Genomic DNA, 25,235 nt, shown 5'->3' with positions numbered 1-25,235 from the left:
AGTTTCATGACAACATCCACACCCTTAAATTGGAAAGCTGTGCTGTCTTCAGTCAGCAGTATCCGATTATAGTGTGCGCGGGCAATCAAGTAACAAAGAAGGATTGGTCCCAATCATATGGAGATGGCGAGTGATGCACTGGCATCATTGCAGCAATGGCTGTTCTATTTAAAAAATAAATCTGTACAAGCGCTAGGTTCTGTGAGCTGAGAGAGGTTAAGCATTTTCACCTGCTCCTTTCAGCTAAAATCCCAGTCAATGAGAATTAATGGAAAAGCACTTGACCCATTTCATTAACTCCTGTGAACCTGAAATCTCATCCTATCCAGGCTATCCCTACAGTTTTTGCCATACAACATCAATCTTCAGTTTCGTGCATTTTTTTGGCATGGCGTGGAGACCTTTATTGCTCACGAAGCATCCAACAGTTCATTAAAAATATGTCCATGACTAAACAAAAGGCTCTCTGCCGCACTGGTATCAACATGGTCCGATCCCAAGAATGTTTTTTCTGCCTCTTTAATTTTCTCCTTCCCATTCTTGAAGATCATTTTGGGGAACAAGATACCAAAGGTATTGGCATATTTCTGCAATTTCTGTAAAGGTGTGTGATTCACGGTATTAAGCTTATTAATATTTATTTATTGCAAACGTCACCTGCATTTACTTACGTGGATTTTCCAACAGCAATTTACTCAGGATACACAAGGATAAACCTTTTGTTGTTTTTTTCTTCTGGCTTTCGGGTTAAAACGTCATGGGTGCTACAATTGATTCTGCACAATTCTTTGGTGCTCTTCAAGGTTGAGGATAATCTCCCTCCATTTAAATTCCATGGGGCTTGATCTAGCATTTGAGCCCTTTGCGAGAGCGGTAGACTCTGGCAGAGTTGGGACGGGCGATGCTGGACAGTTGGATGTCATAGAGTCATGCAGCACGGAAATAGGACCTTCGGCTCAACTCATCCACGCCGGCCAGGCTTTTTGCCGACCCAGTTGCATTTGACCACATTCATCTCGCATCCCTCTTAACCTTTCCAATCTATGTATTACTTGAAATGTCTTTTAAACATAGCCATTGTAACCCCTCTATGACTCCCTGTAGCAACTCCTTTCACATACCCACCAACCTCTGCTTCACAAAATTTGATTTTTGATTGCACCTCGGGACTCTTTTAAATCATCTTCTTACACCTGAAAAATATGCCCTCATGTTCCAGAACAATGAGTATAAACCTACTATTGCCCAGCTAAACACAAACAATATGCCATTTAATCCTTAAAAGCTCACACTGAAAGTTCAAGTGTTGGCACCTGAACTGCTGATTATCCCTCCTAATTTTAAGGAAATTTTAAATTCAATATAATATTTTGACTTCCTATGTTTAAAAAAAAGTCCTGCCTACTTACGTGGTGACTGGTGACGCATTGAGTTTTTGTGGATGTGCGCTTCATCCAGTATAGCAAACATTATTTCCTTCCTTAGTCCTTCCTTAGTCAGTTTCCCCAGAGCAAGTTAACTGGTTATAATTCCTATGCCTATCTGTAGGACATTTCTATGTTCACATTGGTTCCTACAAAATAAAAATAACTCCAAAATGTATTAACAACATAATAAAAGGTCTTAAATACACATAAATAAATAAATGTAAAAACAACAAGTGCTGAAGTAACACCTGGGTTGTTGGGGAGGGTTTTGTAGTTATCTAAAAAGTTCCCCCTACTCTCCCTCACCATTTTCTCTGTGCCCTACTTAGACTAGCACCTATTTCTCCCTTCCCCCTCTGGTTCTACCAATAACTTCACCATTTCCAACTCTTCAATCCTTTTGTTTCATGCCTTCTGTCTTTTCATCTCCGGCCTTTGCCAATGAGATGCTTATCAAACCCCCACTTATATCAACCTATTACCTGCCATGCTTTGGTCTTTCCCTCCTCTCTTCCATCTTTCCACCTTCTCCTCACCCTCTCCCCACCCACCCCTTTACAATCAATCTGAAGAAGGGTCCCGACCCAAAAATGTCACCACAAACACATCTACGTTCTCCTGAGATGCTGCCTGACCCACCTAGTTAATCCAGCACAGTGTCATTTTTGTAAACCGGCATCTGCAGTTCCGTGTTTCTATATAAACACAAAAGTGCCATGAATACTCACTGGCACTGATTTAAAATGTTGGGTTGCACACCTCATTCGCACTACACCCACTCCTCCACCCCCTGCCCATTCCACTATTCCTCACTGCCCAAACCAATGTGTTCTTCATCTTTCTTGAACCCACTGTTCCTGATATTCAACCTTCATCTGTGCAACAAGATAAACATTTCTTCCAGGGTGATCTCTTGCTGCTGTATCTGTTTTGATTGAGCTTCCGTTCCTTCTGCCAAATCACAAGGTGAGCAGGGAATGTTTAGAGCTGTGCTTTCAAAGAATCCAATATGTTTGTTGCATGTGTTAAAACTGCTGTGGCTTATGATTAAGCTGCTCAGTGGACAACAATTTATATTTAATTGCTGTTATACTACTGCTTCATTGTTGGGACATTAATCTCAGTTACACTGCTGAAAGTGTAAGACAGTCATCATTGCCAGCAATATTTATGACATACAATATTCCAGACAACTATTGGAGAACAAGCTGCCAGAGGACGTAGTTGAGGCAGGTACTGTCACAATATTACAGTGACCAAGAGTGCTGTGGGAAGTGTTATTGAGTAGAGGAACTTAGGATTACAAGTACATTGTTCCCTGGAACTGGTATCATAGATGGTTAGAGTGGTGAGGAAGTCTTTTGACATGCTGGCCCTCATCAGTAAGGGCATTGAGTATCGTATTTGGGATGTTATGTTGCAATTCTACAAGACATTGGTGAGGAAACACTTGGAATGTTGTGTTCAGTTTTGGTCACCTTGCAATTGTAAGGAGGCCATTAAGGTGGAATCGGTGCATAGAAGATTTATGAGGACGTTGCCAAGACTCGAGAAATGGAGTAATAGGGAGAGGTTGGGAAGATTGGGACTTAATACCTTGGTCCGTGGGAGAATGAGGGGTGATCTTATGCAGGGGCGGAGATCGCTATCAAAACATGGGGGGGACACAATTCCTGTTTAATTTTAAGCCGGGCTGGGCGATGAAAGGCCCCACGAATGGGCCGATTCAGCCCTTAGAAAATGTCTGAAAACCCATTCGACTGGAGCCCTTAATGACCCAACCCGTTTAAATCCGATACCCGTTTAAATCTTTCCCATCCACCAATACATCCAATTAGTTCAAATGGTAATTGTACCCGCATCAGACAGCTTTAAGAAATTCTCCGTGAATACCTTCAGTAATACTTGAAGGTCAAAACACAATTGGTGACACATCATTTTAATACAATGCTAATAGAGACATTCAACAAGCGCTTAAAAGTGATAGTGACTGTCTCGCGGAAAGCGGAGATTTTAATAGATTTTTTTTCACCGAATTTCAAAATCCGGATTACAAAACATGGGGGGGGGGGGGGGGGATTGTCCCCCACCTCTCAAAACATGGGGGGGACGTGTGTGCGTGTGTGTGTCCCCTCCCCCTTCCCATGTTCGGTGCAAACATTGTGGTCAAGGGCCAGTTATTGTCCTCTACGATTCAATTTTCTATGTGTCTTAAATGTTTTTTAATGATAGATTACAATTTTATTTGTGTTCCTGGAGTTACTAATTGGAGCAGTCTTAGGTTGAACTTGACATTCCATCTTTAGTATTGTAATTCTGCCCATGGAGGGTGAAGTACATCGAGTGTTTAGCATTTGTTAGAGTGAATTAATTGGTAGTTTCCTTTATTTAGTAGATACTGGCAGCAGAGGTGGTGAGAGCAGGTACTCAGGAGGGTTGTTCTGGGACACCAGAACTAACTGTTGAGCCTTCCCGAGGTATCGTGGGCCTAACTCAACAAAACACCAATGATATACTTGCATCTACACTATGTGCTTGTTAACATGTAGGTAGCTGATTATTACATATGGAGTTAGTTATTATTGTCCTCAGCATAAGTTTGTATAATCAATTTAGATAGTACTTTGGCTTTGGGCATGGGTCTTGGATGAACGCTTATCCTGATGTTACTTTGTGTTTTGTGTTTTTTTGTAATTTTTAAAATTGTAATTGTAATAATAAAAACTGTGTTTTAATTGTAATTTATAGGAGCAAGCTTTTCTTTAGGTATTGGATCTTTTAAGTAAACAAGATCCTATTCCTGCTTCTAATTCATATGGTCTCATAAATAATGATTCGTAGAGATTTCTGGAGACTTTGATAACCCAAAAAGAGAGTTTTTTGAAATAGATTTTTTGTTTGCTTTATATTTATAGTGCTGTGCTGTGTGTTTGTCCAATACTTTGAACAAGGTAAACTACCATTTGGAGGATAAACACCTCACGTGGATTGGTTGGGCCAAATAACTTGTTTCAGTTGTATGTTCAACATTTTCTATATTTTTCTATATTTTGTTCTATATTTCTATACATTCTAGATTTTTGTATGGTAGGAATATAAAATGGTACACCATGACAAGAAACAAAGTCAGTCACTATTTTGAATGAGAGTCAGGTTAAGTATTGCCTTCTCTTCAGTGTTGATCGAGGTCAGGACTGATCTCCAATGTTCAAGCGCAGTGATCACTGTGAAGCCATCTCCGTGTGTCAGCTTTCAGGGTCGGCACAGTAGCGTAGCTGGTGGAGCTGCTGCCTCACAGCTCTGGAGACCAAGGTTTGATCCTGACCTCGGGTGCTAACTATGTGTAGAGTTTACACATTCACCCTGTGACGACTGTGGATTGCCTCTGGGTGCTCCAGTTTCTCCCACACTCCCAAAGACATGTGGGTTTGTAGGTTAATTGGCCTCTGTAAATTCCCCGTAATGCGTAGGGAGTGGATGGTGATAACAGAACTAGTGTGAACAGGTGATCGATGGTCGGCGAGGACTCAGTAGGCCTGTTTCCTAGCTACAACTCTAAAAATAAATATAAAGTTTGACCAACCTAAACTTTAGGGGGCTTAGTCTGCCTCCCAGAACAAACTCACTCCATCAGATTGCACAAATGTTTGTATGTAGCATGCACAGAATTATTATTATAACACACTGGGCCAAACAATCAGACCCACAGGCCAACAGTTACAGAGATGGTTGTCGGATCTGAACTATGTTTCTGGTCAGTTGCTGCAGAGTAGCACCGCAATTGCTGGAGTGCTGACCTTGTGATTTCCCTAGATACCGGTACGTCATCAGATGCATGAACCTTCTGCATCAGCCTAGCACTTTCCCCACGAGGACTGACTGCCTCAGTTGTGGACTGGCTGATCTTTTTTCCTTCTGTGTCCTTATTAAATTCACTTAACACATTCAGTGGTGTACACTGTGATGCTATTTACTTGTGTCAGCTTTTATTGTCTCTGCAGTCACTTATTTTGGAAGTCGTAACTGATCCCTGCATTTCTGTCCAAGTTTGACCTGCTTTGCTCTCCTATCTCACTCCCACCTGCCAATGTTTTTAAAAGTTAGTAACACTTACATACCCTTTTTAAAAAAAGAAAATGCCAGTTTTCCTGCATTGAAACCAGAAGTTTATTTAAACTTCCCAAATCCCTAAATGTACCTGTTCTCCCAGAGCTCTGTATATAATTAGCCAGCAACAATTACATTATCAGCATGTAGAAATACCATTCATGTGGTCTGCAGCAAGTGCTATTGATATCTACATGTGCAGGATTCACCAGATAAACTGAGTTCAACTATGATAATGAAGGTGAATGAACAAAATGCTTTGCAACTATAAGCAAACATGATAGCTGGTGAATGGTAATTGGATTATACTGCCCATCAAGTTTAAAATAAAAATCTTCTGGAAGAAATATTGGGTTGTACAATGGCACAGCAAGTAAAGATGCTGTCTCATAAGGCCATAAGGAATAGAAGTAGAATTAGGCCTTTCGGCCCATCAAGTCTAGTCCGCCATTCAATCATGGCTGATCTATCTCTCCCTCCAAACCCCATTCTCCTGCCTTCTCCCCATAACCTCTGACACCTGTACAAATCAAGAATCTATCTATCTATCTCTGCCCATCTACCTCTGTCTATCTCATAGAAACATAGAAACATAGAAATTAGGTGCAGGAGTAGGCCATTCGGCCCTTCGAGCCTGCACCGCCATTCAATATGATCATGGCTGATCATCCAACTCAGTATCCCGTACCTGCCTTCTCTCCATACCCACTGATCCCCTTAGCCACAAGGGCCACATCTAACTCCCTCTTAAATATAGTCAATGAACTGGCCTCAACTACCCTCTGTGGCAGAGAGTTCCAGAGATTCACCACTCTCTGCGTGAAAAAAGTTCTTCTCATCTCGGTTTTAAAGGATTTCCCCTTTATCCTTAAGCTGTGACCCCTTGTCCTGGACTTCCCTAACATCGGGAACAATCTTCCTACATCTAGCCTGTCCAACCCCTTAAGAATTTTGTAAGTTTCTATAAGTTTCTATAAGTTATAAGTTCTATATTCTCACAGCATCAAAGACTCAGGTTCAATTCTGACCTTGAGTGCTGTCTCTGTGGAGTTTGCACATTCTGTCTATGACTGCCGGACTTTCTCCTATGTGCTCTAGTTTCTTCTCACATTCCAAAGAATGTGTGGGATAGTTGTTTAATTGACCAATGTAAATTGCCCCAAGTGTAAGTGTGAGAGTTGAACTTGGCGAGGGTTGGTTAGAATGCCAGGAGTATAAACCATGGGATTAATGTACAATCAAGTACATGTCATATGTCCCAAAACGGAACAATGATTTCTTATTTGCAGCAGCATAGCAGATATGTGAACATAGTACTCCGTAAAGTTCAGTTTATATATTCAAAAAACAAACACACAATAAAGTGCAAAGACAAAAAGGGCTGCACGGTGGCACAGCAGTAGAGTTGCTGCCTTACAGCGTTTGCAGGGCCAGAGACCTGGGTTCGATCCCGACTACAGGTGCTGTCTGTACGGAGTTTGTACATTCTCCCCGTGACCGCGTGGGGTTTCTCTGAGATGTTGAGGTTCCTCCTACACTCCAAAGTTTGTAGGTAAATTGAATTGGTAAAGGTGTAAATTTCCCTAGTTTGTGTAAGATAATGTTAATGTGCGGGGTTCACTGGTCGGCGTGGACTAGGTGGGCCGAAGGGCCTGTTTCCGCGCTGTATCTCTAAACTAAACTAAACTAAAAACAATGCCCCCAAGTCTATGTAGTTTGGAGTTTATTTGGAGGTTCTAGTGTTTAATTGCCTGATAGTTGTAGGGAAGAAGCTACTCCTGAACCTGGGCGTTACAGTTATACCTTTTTCCCGGTGGCAGGAATGAAATGAGAGTGAGACCAGGCTGGTGTGGATCAGTGTTAAATGGGTGGTGGATAGTCAACATGGACTCGGTGAGACCGAAGGGCCTATTTCCATGCTGTATCTCTGTGAATCCAGGACTCTTTGAATGCCCTGGGCCGTGAACTGCTAATGCCAACTGAATGTACTCTTTCCTGTGCAGGTCGAATGTGTGAGAGGTCAGTTACTGTGTGAAATATATAAATCAAGCTGGGGATTTGTGCCCTCTTCCCAGTGTCTGGCTGAGAAGCTTAAACTGCCCAAGGCTAATACTCTGTCTCGTACAGCACTAAGTAGTTGATTTGTGAAGGCCACACACTGCTGCTTCCAGATTCCACCATGACATTATCCAGTCAGCATTTTCTTTAATATATTATCAGCTGCAAAATCCACTAAAAGATGAATATCAAATGAGTTACGTGCTGAGATGAAGTATAAAGAATCTCTAACTATTCCTGGGTGTATATTGTCTCAGGTACACAAAAATGCTGGAGAAACTCAGCGGGTGCAGCAGCATGTATGGAGCGAAGGAAATAGGCAACGTTTCGGGCCAAAACACTTAGTTGCCTATTTCCTTCGCTCCATAGATGCTGCTGCACCCGCTGAGTTTCTCCAGCATTTTTGTGTACCTTCGATTTTCCAGCATCTGCAGTTACTTCTTAAACACTGTATATTGTCTCACCTTTGCATCAATGTTTCCAGATTAGGATCATATAGCACAAAATGAGAGAATATTCAGCCCATCATGTTTAGCTCTTCAAGTTTTCAATCCAATCAAACACCATTTTGCTGAAAGGAAAGCCAGTTTGACAATCCAAAACTTAGACATGTGAGCCTTGAATTTAGTTTAGTTTACAGATATAGTACGGAAACCGATCCTTCTGCCAAACAAGTCCACACTGACCATCCATTACCCCTTCACACTCGTTCTATGTTATCCCAATTTCCCACTCCTTACACACAAGGGAAAATTTACAGAGGCCGACTAACTGACAAATCCGCACGTCTTTGAGATGTGGGAGGAACAGGAGCACCTGGAGGAAATTCAATTGCTCTGAGGGGTGTGGAAATGGTACTGATTTGTTCCACTTCAAGGCCTCACATACGACACTTGTTGGGACTCATTATTATATACAACACCTTTAGATAACCACCCTTTCCTGTTTGTGTCAGACCTGGCCGGCTCTGATTTAACAACTATCTCCAACATTAAGTAGAGCATGGCTCCTCAACTCCTGCCCAATGGGACCCAATTTTGCTTGTCAGGATTAGGTGTAGTGAGGCATGAAGTGTTATGTTCTCCAGCTTACATCAGGCTAACTTAAAGAAAAGCTGGTTACTGCACTTGAGCCTGACAGGATCTGACTGTACATGTTGGTTCTCAGGTTGGGTTCAAGTTGGCCATGCTTGAAATAGACTTGGGTCAGGTTTCAATTTTACACCTGAGCAGATCTTTAGTACGACGTAGTTTTCCAACGTAGTAAATTCACTTTTTACTTCCAACCCAAAAATATAAACTTTGTCCGCCTTGGAATGATGTGAAAATTACATCCTTCTAACTTAATCTTTCTGACTGTGCACTCGACTGGGAGAGAGATGTTGAGGATAAAAACTAGTGCAAGTTATGTTCAATTAATTGAGTTATATGCTTATCGGCATTCTTCTAGTTAAATCTGTTTTCATTTCCGTGGCTATTACAGGTTTATTTTATCAATCATTTCTTCATCCCTGTTGCTGCTGAACTAGAAACAATATTGTTTCTGCGTGGTTTGTGGTGGGTGGGGGGGGGGGGCTAGTGATAACCACAGAAGTGTATAGCATCAAGCACTGGGCCCACTTGGGGTCCTGTCACAGTAATGGATTATTGCTCTGTGCACAGCAGTGCAGACAGGTGATACCTCATGAAGTGGAACAAATCGGTACCGATTGCTGCTCCCCTCAGAGACACTGGCTTGGATGTGGGCTTCCTTCACTGACAGATTGATTGATATATTTGTGGCCAGTCCTTAATGAATAGTACCCATCACGGGTCAGTGGCAGCCACTGCTGAATAAGCCCTGTCAGAGCCGGGAGGAAAATGAATAATGTTTTAAAAATCTATCCTTGTGGGTTTAGGGGAATGCAGATAGCCAAAGAGGCCAAGGTCAATTACCTCCATTGTAATTAAGACGAAGTAAACGTTCAATCTTTTCCATCTGCCAACAGGTAAACTGAATGGCCATTACGTTTGTAAAATCACCATGAAAATACTGGCATGCGGTGCATCTTAAAAATATTGTAGAGCTTTTCTTCCTGCCTCACTGTAGGTATGTTTGCTGGTTTGTGAGTGATTTGTAGGCTGCATTACAAACTACAATACATTTAGCAAAATCATACAACTTTTACCCAGTGGTGTCTGAAATGTGTAGAAATAAAATAAGGAATGTACTTGTTGTCACTACCTGATCTTTGCAAGATCCAGACAACTTTCTACCTCCATTTTTTATGGTGTTCCTAGATTGCATGCTCAGTTTCTGCAGTTTTCATTTCACAAATGGGTATGCAAAATTAATAAGATATTGATCAGTGAAACCTGTTATCTTTTCAATATGTAGGAGTAAATCTCTCAAAAGCACTTGATTGAATTACTGTGCACTTGCTAGTCGGCGGTTCAGCAGCGGCCACACCTTCCTGAAGCGAATGCAAAAATATTAGATTTTTCTCTTTTCACTTGTTTTTCACCAGGCTGCTTGGTGCATGTAATAGTTACATTGAAGTAAAAAAAAAAAGATGGAATCTACAGTACCGAAGCATGTTGTTTAGCCCAACTAGTCTGTGATGGTATCATCCACCCAAACTTCAATTGTCAGCATTTTTTCTATTCCATTTTCCCACTGCTTTCCCCTTGTGTACATTTATTTTATTCAACTCAGCCACCCCATCTCGCAGCAAAATGTACCTGGTTATGGCTCTTGTGCTGAGATTCCTCACACAAGTCAAAATATGATCCTTTCGCCCATCCAATCCAACAGTTTCATAATTTCACCTCCCTGTGGTACGTGGGACAATTACCATAGAAGTTCTGCTTCTTCCTACTCTCCATGGCACAGTTGGAAGTATTCCCATTTTCAATTAGAAAATGATAAGCATGTTTGACTGATGTGACCTGAGCACAAAATTTACATCTGAAATTTCAGTGCAATACCAGCCGAATGCAGCGTTGTCTTTCAGATGAGATGTTAACCTGTTTTCTCTGGTCTATATAAAATATCTTATAGTTTTAAAAGAAAAGTAGGGAAGTCATTCAAAGTATCCCCGCCAACCTTTCTTCTCTTTCGCCAATCGCACAAAAGCAGATTATGTGGGGTTTTTTTGTGCAAGATTATTGCATGCAAATTTACTGTAATTTCCTCCAAGTGATTTTCCCATAGTTGGATCTCATTAACTGCAAAGTGTTTTAGCATGACTCAAGGTTTTGAGCGACATTATATAAATTCAAGGGTTTTTTTCTGGCATATCTCTCGCTCAATTAAGGTACAGTAATATGCAAATTACCATACAGCCATATAAAACAAGCAACAAGACACACAATTACATAAGATTTCATTGTTGAATCACAGAATATTTACAGCATGGCCATTTGGCCCATCAGGACCATAACAACACAATCTAAGACTACTCCAGCTAGTCCACACCCTGTCCCCACAGCCCTGAAAATTCTCTCCTATCAAGGACTAATCTAGCTCTTTCTTCAATATTGCAATTGAATCTGCTCCTACCCCAAATCATTCACTGCATTAAAAAAATTCCTCATGCTACTTTTAATTCTTTTGCTCTTCGCCTTCATTCTGTCCACTGCTTTTTGACCTTTTGCCAATGGGGGACAATTCCTAAGGTCATAAGTGATAGGAGCAGAATTAGGCCATTCGGCCCATCAAGTTTACCCTGCCATTCAATTATGGCTGATCTATCTCTCCCACCTTTTCCAATTCCCCTGCCTTCTCCCTATAACCCTTGACACCTAAATCTTCAAAGCCCTTATCAGCCTCCTATGTTCCAAGAGAAACAATTCACATAACTAAAGTCTCTCATCCCTGGGATCATTTAATTAAATCTCCTCTAACCCCTCTCTAAAGTCTTTCCATCTTTTCTAAAGCTCAGTGCCCAGAAATTCAATAGTGGCCTAATCAGTACTTCATTATGATGTGCTGTCTTTTGTACTCTATGTATCTTTTCAATAAGATGAAGATTCTGTACGCATTTTAACCACTTTCTCAATCCACCTTTAACAAACAATGCTCATGCTAGTTTGGATCCTCCACCTCTTTTGGAATTGCGCCTTCTCGTTTATATTAGCTCTTCTGTCCGAGGTTTGGGTTTGAGATTGTTGCTTGCTTTACACAAGGGTAAAGGTAAATTTGCTTTCTTATTTTCAGGATGATTTGGTTTCTCATTTTCTCCTGTCCTCTATGGGAATAGCTCACCGTCAAAGCACTTCTATGATACCCCATTCCGAAACACAATGATCATAAAGTGGTCAACACACTTTTGCGGCATCCAAATATTTTAGCAGACAAAATTCACCAGAGAAGAGATTGAATGGTTCAATACTCTTGAGTATTTAAGTAGCGCAGCAATCAAACATCAGACTGATAACCACATTTGTTGACAATATTCCTGCCCAGTATCCTCATTTTCTACTTTCCACAAAGATAACGTGTTGGTACTCGCTGTGTGTTAATAAATACAACAATAATTTGGTTCAGTGGCAAATTGACATTAATCCTAATGTTTCCCAGCCTGCTTGAGGAAGGTTGGCCAAAGGAATTATTAGCTATGTGGAGGTAAGTTGAGCATCTGGAAAAGATTTTCACCATTTAGTTTCAGTGCAACTCTTCCTACTTCACTTGAAATAAAACTAAAACTTTAATTTATGCACAAATGCTTTAGATTATTTACAGAAATAAGATCAGTACATGATGTACTTTATGGAGAATTATACAGAAATTGGGCAAGAACACACCAGTCAAAGCTAATTAAAAAGCAACTTTCCGTCTGATTCATTACAGTTTTCTTCACACTGACTGATAAAGGGATGTATTTCCAGACAGGATGATCGAGACAAAAGCACTGACATAATTAAGGAGATAGATGCTGTAAACTGGTGAACTATAGACTCTGCATAGGTGTACTTTGCAGGGCTGATTGGCTTTCTGTGTGCAAATGAATTGTATCACTGAGATCTCCCTGTCCAATTGTTGAATTCAACTACAGGATCAGAATGGGGTAAAGACGAGTACATTTCTGTTTCATACAGAATGTTGTTCTATTAAATATTTTTCTTAGAAAATGAATATGACTGACAGCAATCCGTTGTGTTTTTTTTAGTTTGTATGGAGAAAAACATAAAATAGTTCAACCAAATCTAATTACTTTATTGTATGTAATGCTACAAGAACAGTTCCAACGAGCCAGGTGGAGTCTGAACTCGGATACTGTCTGTGTTTGCACATTCTCCCTTTGACCACGTGGATGTGGCCCAGGTCCTCTGGTTTTCTCCCATACGTGTGGGTTCTTAGATTACTGTGGATGGCGGGTGGGTGAATGTGGGAAGAGAGGGAGACACGGGATTGTGGGAGACACAGGGGAATCAAGACTGATGAGGCTTCTTGATTGTTGTGAGAGCCAGCGTTGAATTTATGAGCTGACTAGCTTCCAATGTCATAAGGAGCTATTGAAAACTCACAATACCATGGAGTATTGGATAACAATTTGTATCTATGATTCACAATGTAGCGATCCTCTTTCCCCGACCTTATAATTGTGAGGTGTTGACAACCGGAGGCTGGGCTGAGAAGGACCTTCCTTCTGAACCTTCTGAATTTGTAGTCGGCAGGGCAGTACTCTGCATATCGCCAACCTGGCACTCCAGCTTATCAGACAATGAGACAAGTGAATGTCTGGCACTGACGGTATGATGGACTCCCCCGGTACAAGGATTTGGATGCAAATGTGTCTGTTTTTAAAGATTTTTCAGCATGAAAAAATTATATAATTTATTGTATTTTCCGTTTTGAATAATTCGCTGGGTAACGGATCTTACTTTTTTGTTCCTGTAGAGCACTGTGGTGGTGGAAAAATCGATGCAGGATCTGGTGAACCTGATGCATGACCTGAGTGCCTACTCTGACCAATTCCTGAACATGGTGTGCGTGAAACTGCAGGAGTACAAGGACACATGTACCCTTGCCTACAGGTGATGACCAATTCTGCAAATCAAACTGACCCTAATCCTTTCATTGTTTCCCATTTCCACGTCGTGACTTAGATAATTCCTTGTTTCATTTATTTGAATTTCACTGATTAAAATGCATTTGCATTGCTGCCTATCTGTCTTAAACCTACAGTAACACAAAACCCTGAACATTACACCTCCTTAGTTGATTCTTATCCCTCAGAATCCCCTCCAACATCTTTCCCACTACCGACTTGTCCTTGCTGCCCTTTATATCGTACACAGCACAGTACAAGAACAGGCCCTTCGGCCCACAATGTCTGTGCTGCACATGATGCCAAGACTAACTCTTATCTGCCTGCACATAATCTATATCCATCCATTCCCTGCATTACCATTTGCCTTTCCAAAAGTCACTTAAATAGCGGTCCAATATTAGCCACCAGGACCTAATTTGACGTATAGAGTCGTACACCATTTGAAAATTTGCAACAATTCACCTAATTCCTGCATTGTTGCTTAGGAGGTGCTGTGATGAACAAAAAACAGCAGTAATAGACAGAAGTGTGCCTGGAATACATGCAGTCTTCTCAATCCACTCTCACTTAAAATGGTAACTAACATTACCGGCTGCACTCACTGTGGCATGAAAAGGTGTGTGAAAGTACTGGTTTACCTCGAACCTGTAGTGCGGGTACAGGCCATTTCCCCCCTCCAGCCATCGTGACCCTCAGTTTGCATTGCCCATGCGGCCCATTCAAGTCAGATTAGTTATTCCCAGCTTGCACTCATATACCTCTCTTCCGTCTTGCTTCATGTGTACATTGTCTACTCTGATTTCTGACTGCTATCTTTTTCAATCATCTGCTCCATGGATCATATTATCACTGCCTTCTAAAGGACAAGATCCTGGAAGCTAAGGAATTGTGGCACGAGATGTGTTTATATTACAGGTGCACAACCTTTTATCCGAAGTTCCAAATAACGAAAAGCTCCGAATAGCGACATTTTTTCGGTCCTTGAAAAGAGGTCCTTGAAGATGTTCACCGAGGGCGGCCCGCAGAGGTGACAGCGGAACCTCCGGTCGGTCCTCGAAGAAAGGGGAACTAAATCCCCATTCATAAAAGAGAAGGTGAGGGTATATTGCGCGGGAGGGTTAATAATACACAGTGTATCATGAGTCTTGCGTGGGAACGTTTTAACTCAGCGGGCAGGGAGCAGCAGATTGTCGCTCCCTTCAGTTTCACCCCACCTACACCCCTCTGCTTCCCGGCCATGTGTGTGACCCCTTCCCTCCCCTCTCCAGCTCCCCGCCCATTGCACCGGCGCGGGGGCTTTGCACTGTCTTCACGTCGGAGCCAGCGCCAGTCACCGGAGACGTCACGATCCAACAGGACACCGATCCCCAGGCCCACTGCAAGCACGGAGATCCCAGAGACCCAAAGCCAGCAGCAGCCCAGCCCCGCTCCAACTCCAGAGGAACACGCTCTGCCCGTAGGGACAGAAGCTGATGGTGTGCAAAGTACGTCTTGGTCTTGGGGTTGCGGATGAGGGGGCGCAGCTCGGGCTGTGACGTCTCCGGCCACCCCCCTGTACAGGAGCTGAGACTGGGAACTGTGGGGTTGTTTGCAGTTGCAGAGGGAGGGGGTAAGGGCGGTACAGTTCCCAGTCTCAGCTCCATTCTAGGGGGTGACCGGAGACGTCAGGGCCAACGGGACACCGACTGCAAGCACGGAGATCCCAGAGAATCACAGCCAGCAGCAACTCTAGCCCAGCCCCGCTCCAACTCCAGAGGAACCCGGGTTGCGGATGAGGGGGCGCAGCTCGGGCTGTGACGCCTCCGGCCACCCCCCTGTACAGGAGCTGAGACTGGGAACTGTACCGCCCGTGCAGGTGAGCAGGAGAATGGGGTTGTTTGCAGTTGCAGAGGGAGGGGGCAAGGGCGGTACAGTTCCCAGTCTCAGCTCCATTCCAGGGGGGTGACCGGAGACGTCAGGACCAACGGGACACCGACTGCAAGCACGGAGATCCCGGAGACTCACAGCCAGCAGCAACTCTAGCCCAGCCCAGCCCCGCTCCAACTCCAGAGGAACCCGGGTTGCGGATGAGGGGGCGCAGCTCGGGCTGCGGGCGAACTGCCACTTGTCGCTGTAGCGGCCCATCGGGGAGCGGGTTCTTGTTGGTCCTGACGTCTCCGGCCGTCCCCCTGGACAGGAGCTGAGAGACGTCAGGACCACCAGAAGCCGCTCCCCGATGCGCCGCTACAGCGACAAGTGGCAGTTCGCCCACAGCCCGAGCTGCGCCCCCTCATCGGGACACCGACCCCCAGGCCCACTGCAAGCACGGAGATCCCAGAGACTCACAGCCAGCAACAACTCTAGCCCAGCCCCGCTCCAACTCCAGAGGACCCCGGGTTGCGGATGAGGGGCCGCAGCTCGGGCTGTGGGCGAACTGCCACTTGTCGCCGTAGCGGCCCATCGGGGAGCGGATTCCTCTGGAGTTGGAGGGACAGGGAGACTCAGCGGCTTTTGAGAATGGTGGGCAATCACTTCCAAAGTTCTGCCCACACAGTCAGTACACCTCTCCTACACTTGTCTCCCGCACTAAGATCATCTCACAGAGAATGATCCCAGCCTAACCCTCCCTATTCTCTCCTATTCTGCAAGAAAAAACTACATTGAAGACTCAAACTCACGATCGAGTAACTGCCGGGATCGAGGCGCAAACTCGCGACCTTGCGGATATGAGCCGAGCACTCTACCACTACGCTAAAAATCTTCCATTCCGAAAGCCGAAAAATTCTGAATTACGAAAAGTGCCTGGTCCCAAGGCTTTCGGATAAAAGGTTGTGCACCTGTACTGGCAAAAAAAATCAGCAACTAGGGTAACTGTTCGGGAGGATTTTGCTGGAATTGTAACAAAGTAGAGTACAAGTTGTCAGGACCAGCTCAAACCAGCCATGGAACATTCTCTGACACTTACAGATTTGCAGTGCTGGCTCGAAGGGCCGAATAGCCTACTCCTGCACCTATTGTCTATTGATTGTTGACTGTAGACTTTGATAAAGACATTTTATTCACAAAATTGTATTCGTAAATTGTTAAATTGGAACCTGTGGCCCGGGATTGGTTTAAGTCCAAAAACAGAGCAATTCCATCACATTCCCCAAGTTATAAAATTATCACATGGATGGTTTAATTTAGTTTATTGTCACGTGTACAGAGGTGAAAAGCATTTTTGTTGTGTGCTACCCATTCAGCAGAAAGACTACGCACGATTACAATGAAGCCATGTACAGTGTAGGGATACAAAATAAAGGGGATTACATTTAGTGCAAGGTAAAGTCTGATAAAAGACTGTCCAAGGGTCTCCAATAAGGTAGATAGCAGGTCAGGACCACTCTCTAATTAGTGATAAGATGGTTATGTTGCCTGATAATAGCTGGGAAGAAACTGCCCCTGAATCTGTTGGTATGCTTTTTCACACTTCTGTACCTCTCGCCTGATGGGAGAAGAGAGAAGAGGTGAGACTCGTCCTTGATGGCCTTGTTGAGCAGCGTGAAGTGTAGATGGCATCAATGGAGGGAAGGTTGGTTTGTGTGATGGTCTGAGTTGCATACACAATTCCCTGCAATTTTTTGTGGTCTTGGATGGAGCTGTTCCCAAACCATGTTGTGATGCATCCCGATAAAATGCTTTCTATGGCACATCTGTAAAAGTTGGAGTGAGTTGTTGGAGACTTCTTAAGCCTTCTAAGGAAGTGGAGGTGGTGGTGTGCTTTCTTGGCCATTGCTTCGATATGGCTGGTCCAGGATAAGTTGCCGGTGATATTTATTCCTAGGAACTTGAAAGGCAGACAAGATCACCCTTGTGTTTGATTCTATATGACAATATTCCATATGATTATTTTTTTAATGGTGGTCATCTTAGTTGCACATTTTAAAAACATGTTTTCATGTTCAAAACCTTTAAATAATCAGAATTTACTTTTCTGAGCTTTAATCTAGTTGTTTAACGCTGTTTTCATGTTACGAATCTCCAGGAGGACGTTAAATGGAAAATGTACCCAAATAATCTTTTAATCGCAACCAATAATACTCTGAACCTGACATTCTGAAGGAAGTACATTTTAAAGTGCCAAATAAAACCTACAAAGAGTGGCAATAGACCCACAGAGGCACAGAGTGGTTGGGATGGTGTTTATTAATTCTACAAGTCACTCTGAGGCAACATTACGTAGAAATTACATCGGTAACAATGGGGATTAGCCAGTGGAATTTAGAGAGAGCTCTCAGAAGGCCATTTCACCTGCCTGCGACTGTCAGTTTCACGAGCAATAGTCGGCAGCAGCAAGCAAATCACCTGCCCACATATTCATTCAAATGATGCGTGTATGGCAAGAAAATTGCATGTTTGGGTAATATTTCAGGTCAACAAACACCCAAACAAGAGAAAGATTACTGCCGAATACCAGGAATATTATTCCCTTTAGATTCACAATTGATTTGGCAACTGAGCTGTGATTTATTTCACAAACTTGAGTTCCAAAATTAAACCAAAGAAGCATATAATGAGCTCTGGTGATAATTTGCCATGTGATTATTCTGAAGTTTTACTATAATTTAGATGTTCATGGGTTTCATAAAATAGTAATTTAAACATTTTTGATTATTTTGAAAGTAGGTTGATTGAAAACATGTAACGATGGCAAGTGATTTGCTGTGGTGACTTGTTCCCAGCCAGATCAACTGGGGAAACTGCCTTTTGCTGTCTGCAGTCGAATTGCTCTACTTGTGTAGCGGGTTGCACTGCACAAGTAAATGGATATTTACTGTCGTTGCCGTTTTGCCACAGCTTGCCAACTCATCCGTCTTGTTTAAAGTACTTTGAAATGGCACTTTAAGCGATTCAGTGGCACTGAAGGACAGAGTGAAACATCAGTTTGAACGATTGAGGTACATTCATGCCTGGAGTTTAGATATCATAGCTGCATATCTAAAAGCCTTATTCATGCTTCAGATGAGAGAGAGTCCATTGAAAGGTCATTGATCTAATTTGTCTCACCACAGATGCTGCCTGATTCCACTATTTTCTATTTTTACTTCAGGTTTTCAGTATCTGAACTATTTTGCTAAAGTATTTGAGGCCTATTGTGCAAGGGCCATTTGCATTTGCTACTTATTATGCAATACATGGCCTGGTGAAGTGGCAAAAATAAAGGATAGCATTTGTTATGACTCACACAATCTCAGAGGTCCCAAAGCACTTTGCAAATGACTGAATATTTTAAATTCATTCGCTGCTGTGAATGATTAAACAATTAAGCAATATAATAGGTGTAGAGTAATTGTACCTAGGTAACATTCTCTTACCACAGCGAAAAGAGATGATAAGAAGGTCATACTGAAACCTATGCCTTATTAGTAAGTAAACAGATTTGTGGAAAGGAGATTAGAATACATTGAAAGAATGTGTCGGAAGGAATTGCAGATGCTGGTTTACACCGAAGATAAACACAAAATGCTGGAGTAACTCAGTGGGACAGGCAGCATCTCTTGAGGGAGTGAATGAGTGACATCACCATTTCCTTCTCTCCAGAGATGCTACCTGTCTCACTGAGTTACTCCAGCATTTAGTTTCTATCTACATTGAAATAGTGACATTATGTTTGCACTACATAACTGAATATATTAAAAAAAAATACAGTCTCTAGAGCTCTTCAGGGACCCTTAAGTTTACCAATGGTTTATAATCACTGTCAGCCAGATCAACAGAAACAATGAGACTAAATACAGTAGAGGGAACGGAAAACTTGTGCCACAGATGCACATGAGTTGAAAAGTTTAAATAAATTAGGATATGTGATTTTGCAGGGTGTGGAATTTGGGAATGAGCCCCAATCTTTTTTTAATATTTTATTTTATAATCATATGGCACTAAAGTGCCTAATATATATTTTCATAATACATTTTATGTACATCTTTTTTTTTTGTTATAATAAAGAAGAATAAGAAAAAGAAAAATAAATTAGATAGTAAAGGATAGAAAGACGTGAGATATATAGTGTCTGAAGAAGAAGAAAAAATAAGAATGAATGAAGAAAGTTGAAGAAAGGAAAATAGGAAAAAGAGAATAAGACATAAAGAAAAGAAGTAAGGAGATCATTGTTTATAATCTTGACCATCCCTCATCCAGTCCTGAAACAGTTAGCTTTTACAATTGTGTTGCACCATATGATTCCAAAAAGACGACAAATGGAGACCAACTCGTTATGAATTGGTCTGATTTATCTATTAGGAGGAATCGCATTTCCTCAAGATGTGTGGTGTCCAACATGCTTGCGATCCACATTTTAAGCGTCGATATTGATGTATTTTTCAAAAATTTTATTAATTTTTTTGCTATTATTAAACCATAATTAAAAATTAAATTTTGAGATGAGTTCAATTTATTCCCATCTTCCATTACTCCAAATATAATCATTTCAGTATTAGGTTCCATTCTTATCTTAAATAATTTTGTAAATATTTCAAAAATATCACTCCAAAATCTATAAAGTTTTATGCAGGAAACAAAAGAATGTGTTATAGTTGCGTTTTGGGATAAACATTTATCACAAATGGGGGATATATTTGGATAGAATTTGTTCAATCTTGTTTTTGAATAATAATCTATGTAAAATTTTTAATTGAATTAGATTATGTCTTACATTAATCGAACATTTGTGAATATATATCAAGTACTTTTCCCATGTAACCTTTGTAATTTTTATCATTAATTTCCGTTCCCACTCTTCGCTAAGTACCTCTGTCGATGGTAGGTCTATATTTAAAATACTATTATATAAATATGAAATTAATTTTTGTGAGTCATTAATATTCATTGCTTCTTCCAATAAGAGGAATATCCTTGTATGTTTTTTTTCATGAATTCGCAAATCTGAAGATATTTAAAATATTGGTTGTTTTTCAATTTAACTTTTAATTGTAATTGTTGGAATGATAGTAGATTTCCCATTTCATACATATCCCCGATCCTTTTAATTCTGAAACTTTCCCATTGGTTAATGAGCCCCAATCTAACTAAAGAATCAAATCCTAAATCCCAGCATTTTGAGGATGGGGTGATGGGGCTCTTCCCATTTGTTGAGATTTTGCAACACTGTGCATGGCGTTATTGACAGGGCTTTCTCAGTCAGGCACATGCGCCTGATTAATGAAAGCTTTCTGGAGGAGAGGTTTCTTTTGAAGAGATAAACCTATTTCTTAGAGTTTCACAAGGGTCGGTGCAGGGGGGTTCTATTCTTCACTTTGTATATTAATGATATGGACGAGGTGATTGAAGGATTTGAGGCAAATTTGTGGATGATACGAAAATATTTAGAGGGGCAGGTAGTGTACAGAAAGCAGGGACTCTGCAGAAGGACTTGGACAGGTAGGGAGAATGGGCAGACCAGGGGTCGGAAATCGCTATAAAACATGGGGGGGACACAATTTCTTGGCGCCCGGACGCATGTGCGCGCACACGCGAGTCTTTGGAGACTTCGGCCATGGGCCCTGTGGACGATAACATGGGAACTGACCTGGTTGGTGTCCGACTCCGAACTCCAACAACAGCAGCTTCATCCGCCCCAAATCGCGGCTTAAAACCGGTCGCGGGATCTTCCATCGCCCGGCGGGGGGTTCAACATCGGGAGCCTCGATCGCCTCGACACAGCAATTTTACTGCGGGACGGTGGAAGATCCTGCGGCCGATTTTAAGTCTCACCAGGCGACGAAAGGCCCCGCGAATGGGCCAATTCAATCTCTGCTCTATGATCTTTGCTCCACCAGGACGTCTCCCTCCTCCAATCACCGCACTCTATCCTCAGTCCCACCCTCCCTACTTCCACCTCTGACTGACACCTCCCTCCTCCAATCATCGCGCTGAATCATCATGTGCCGCCCCCACCGCCCCATTGCCTGCTGACCGACGTCTGTCCCGTCCAATTGGCACCCTCGATCATCAGTCCAACCCCCACTGTCTCGCGGAAAGCAGAGATTTTTAATTGTTTTTCACCGTATTTCAAAATCCAGATTACAAAACATGGAGGGGATTGCCCCTCACCTCTCAAAACATGTAGGGGACGTGTGTGTCCGTCCCCCCACCCCCCTTCCCCCCGGGATTTCCACCCATGGGCAAATGGAATTTTCAATTTTCTAAATGGGGTGAGAATCCAGAAATAGGAGGTGCAAAGGGACTTGGGAGTGTTGGTGCAGGATTCCCAAAAAGTTAATCTGCAAGTTGAATCGGTAGTAAAGAAAGCAAACTCAATGCTAGTATTTATTTCAAGAGGCTCTATAAGGAGCTGGGAAGGCTGCATTTGGAATATTGTGAGCAATTTTGGGCACCATATCTGAGGAAGGATGTGCTGGCTCTGGAGAGGGTCCAGAGGAGGTTTAGAAGAATGATCACAGGAACGAGCAGGTTAACATATGATGAGTGTTTGTCGGCTCTGGGCTTGCACTCGCTGGAGTTTAGAAGAATGAGGGGGGGACCTCATTGAAACATGCAGAATTGTGAAAGGCTTGGATAGAGTGAATGTAGAGAAGATGTTTCCACTAGTGGCAGAGTCTGGGACTAGAAGTCATAGCCACAGAATTAAAGGACGTATTTTAGGAAGGAGATGAGGAGAAATTTCTTTATTCAGAGGGTGGTGAATCTGTGGAATTATTTGCCACAGAAGACCATGGAGGCCAATTCAGTGGATATTTTTAAGGCAGAGAGATAGATAGATTCTTGATTAGTACAGGTGTCAGAGGTTATGGGAAGAAGGCAGGGGAATGGGGTTAGGAGAGATAGATCAGCCATGATTGAATGGTGGAGTAGACTCCATGGAGCTAATTCTACTATTCCTTCTGACCTTCTTGGTGATTGACTGAATCTGTGTTAAAATGTTCTTCCGCCATTGTACCTGGGTGATCTTATCCCTTCTTTAACATGGTTAACGGTAGTTAAGGGGCATCTTTCCGATAGCTTCAAAATGGAATTGCTATTGATCATTTTTGGTTGATAAAACAATCTTTGCTGCGGCAGAGTAATGATCCGCATATGCAGCGTCGCAGGTGGAAACCAGGTGGCACATTGTTTAAAGTAAATTAGATTCTAGGCAATGTGTATTGGTTCTAAAGCTTGTGTATTGGTTCTAAAGCTTGCAAAAAAAATTGGTTCTAAAGCTTGCAAAAAAATGTCTATTGGTTCTAAAGCTTGCAAAAAATGTCTATTGGTTCTAAAGCTTGCTTGCAAAAAGTGTCTCTATTGGTTCTAAAGCTTGCAAAAAATGTCTATTGGTTCTAAAGCTTGTAAAAAAAAATGTCTATTGGTTCTAAAGCTTGGTTCTAAAAAAAATGTCTATTGGTTCTAAAGCTTGCAAAAAATGTCTATTTGTTCTAAAGCTTGCAAAAAGTGTCTATTGGTTCTAAAGCTTACAAAAAAAATGTCTATTGGTTCTAAAGCTTGCAAAAAGTGTCTCTATTGGTTCTAAAGCTTGCAAACAAAAGTCTATTGGTTCTAAAATGTTTCATACTACTACTTCCAGAAAATGCCCCCCCCCCCCCCCCCCTCCACTACTTACTGCCCCTGGTTGGCTTGGCTTGGTTTGTGTCTTGAAGTTGAAAGGCACTACTTACTGCAAATTGTTGGCATGAAGTTGAAAGGCACTACTTACTGCAAATGGTGGCTTGGTTGCTTTGGCTTGAAGTTGAAAGGCATTATCACTGCAAATGGTGGCTTGGTTGCTTTGGCTTGAAGTTGAAAGGCACTACTTACTGCAAATGGTGGCTTGGGTGTGGCTTGAAGTTGAAAGACACCACTTACTGCAAATGGTGGCATGACGTTGAAAGGCACTACTTACTGCAAATGGTGGATTGGTTGCTTTGGCTTGAAGTTGAAAGGCACTGCAAATGGTGGCTTGGGAGCTTTGGCTTGAAGTTGAAAGGCACTATTACTGCAAATGGTGGCTTGGGTGTGGCTTGGGTGTGGTTTGAAGTTGAAAGCCACTACTTACTGCAAATGGTGGCGTGGGTGCATTGGCTTGAAGTTGAAAGGCACCACTTACTGCAAATGGTGGCATGAAGTTGAAATGCACTACTTACTGCAAATGGTGGCGTGGGTGCTTTGGCTTGAAGTTAAAAGGCACTACTGTAAATGCACTTACTTCCTGTTTGCACTGTATATTGATTTTAGATAAAACGCTACCACTTACGGCTGTGATTTTTGGCCATCTTACTCAGTCCCCCTCCACTGAGCAGATGCAGAGAATTCTTCCCATCAATGAAAAATAAAAGTTATTAGTTTTTTAAAAAATGTTGAGAATCTCTCTCCTGTCAATCACTCCATGAAAGCCACACCTTTTCCGTTGGGGGGGGGGGGGGAGGGGTTATAAAACCCGGAAATGTTGTTGTGGCTCAGTCTCTGCAAGATGGAGGAGGGAGAGGTCACGACTCGCTGTCTTTAGTGGCTTTGCACCCTACTTCAAATGGTATGAAACTGCACTTGAATTTGGTGGCCTTGCACCCTACTAGAAGTGGTAAGAAACTGCACTTGAATTTGGTGGCCTTATAGCTTGTTTGAAGGATTAGCCGTGAGTCAACTACCAGCCCACCAGCCGTGAGTGAGTGAGTTGCCAGCACAACAGGCTTGACTGAGACGCCAGCCCAAGAATCCATTTGGCGCACAATTTGCATACTAGCCCTCTGGAAACCAGTCCCTTCAGCCAACAACACCCATACTAGCGCTACAGAAAGCCCCCCCCAATTGGCCATCAATATTAGAATTGGTGGAGAGGTGGAATATTGCGTTGGATGATCAGCCCTCCTGTGTGATGCTGGGACCCAACTTAGTCTAGTCTATACTAAATGTCATAGTGAAGTTAACCGCTCAAGGAATGAGAAGGACATATTAATGATAATGGAGAAATGGTTTTCAAATAACGTAAAGAAAGAGCATCATAAATAAAAGGAGAATGAATGATTGGATTATGAGAGGATAAAATGGACAGAAAAAGCAAACCTCGAAGGGTTTCGGCCCGAAACGTTGCCTATTTCCTTCGCTCGATAGATGCTGCTGCACCCGCTGAGTTTCTCCAGCATTTTTGTGTACCTTCGATTTTCCAACATCTGCAGTTCCTTCTTAAAAACTCCATTAAAAACCTTAAGGAATAACACTCCAAGCTTGTAATAATTAAGTTACAACACCAAAGGCTGACAAGCCATAACACATTAAATTAAGAATGTACTCAAATTTGCATTAATGGCTTAACTTCCTGAGACGTGCTTTGTTTTTTTGTAGAATTGAACATATTTCAGTGAGAACTTTTTGATTTACACATTTTACTACGCAGCTGCCTTTGTCTTGTTAGATAATTGGAAACTAATATCTAAACCTAAAATAACTCTCACTTGGAAAGACATGGTTCAATTGAGGAGAACCAGTGTGGGTGTGTTAAAGGGCACATCTTAATCACGAAAACACAGCATATACTTGCAAATCATCTTTGACTAACTTGATTAATTTATTTGACTCTTTCATGGGACATGGAATCACTGGCAATTCTGACATTTACTGTTGCCCCTGAACTAGCCAGCCCATTTCAGAGTTCCATTAAGAGT

The 25,235-nt window shown here is 42.2% G+C and overlaps 1 protein-coding gene across 1 annotated transcript in view; it reads left to right on the top strand.

The window, feature by feature from the left end:
• exoc4 (exocyst complex component 4) overlaps positions 1 to 25,235 on the top strand; it is a 362,722-nt gene that overhangs the window by 277,615 nt on the left and 59,872 nt on the right. The window contains exon 11 of the mRNA XM_055653386.1: positions 13,473 to 13,609. Coding sequence (XP_055509361.1) covers positions 13,473 to 13,609 — 137 coding nt within the window. The remainder of the gene's footprint in view (positions 1 to 13,472; positions 13,610 to 25,235) is intronic.

Source organism: Leucoraja erinacea, chromosome 22 (assembly GCF_028641065.1).
Source record: "Leucoraja erinacea ecotype New England chromosome 22, Leri_hhj_1, whole genome shotgun sequence".
Classification (NCBI taxonomy): Eukaryota; Metazoa; Chordata; class Chondrichthyes; order Rajiformes; family Rajidae; genus Leucoraja; species Leucoraja erinaceus.
Note: the sequence above shows the minus strand (reverse complement) of the source record. Positions and strands in the feature narration are given on the sequence as shown.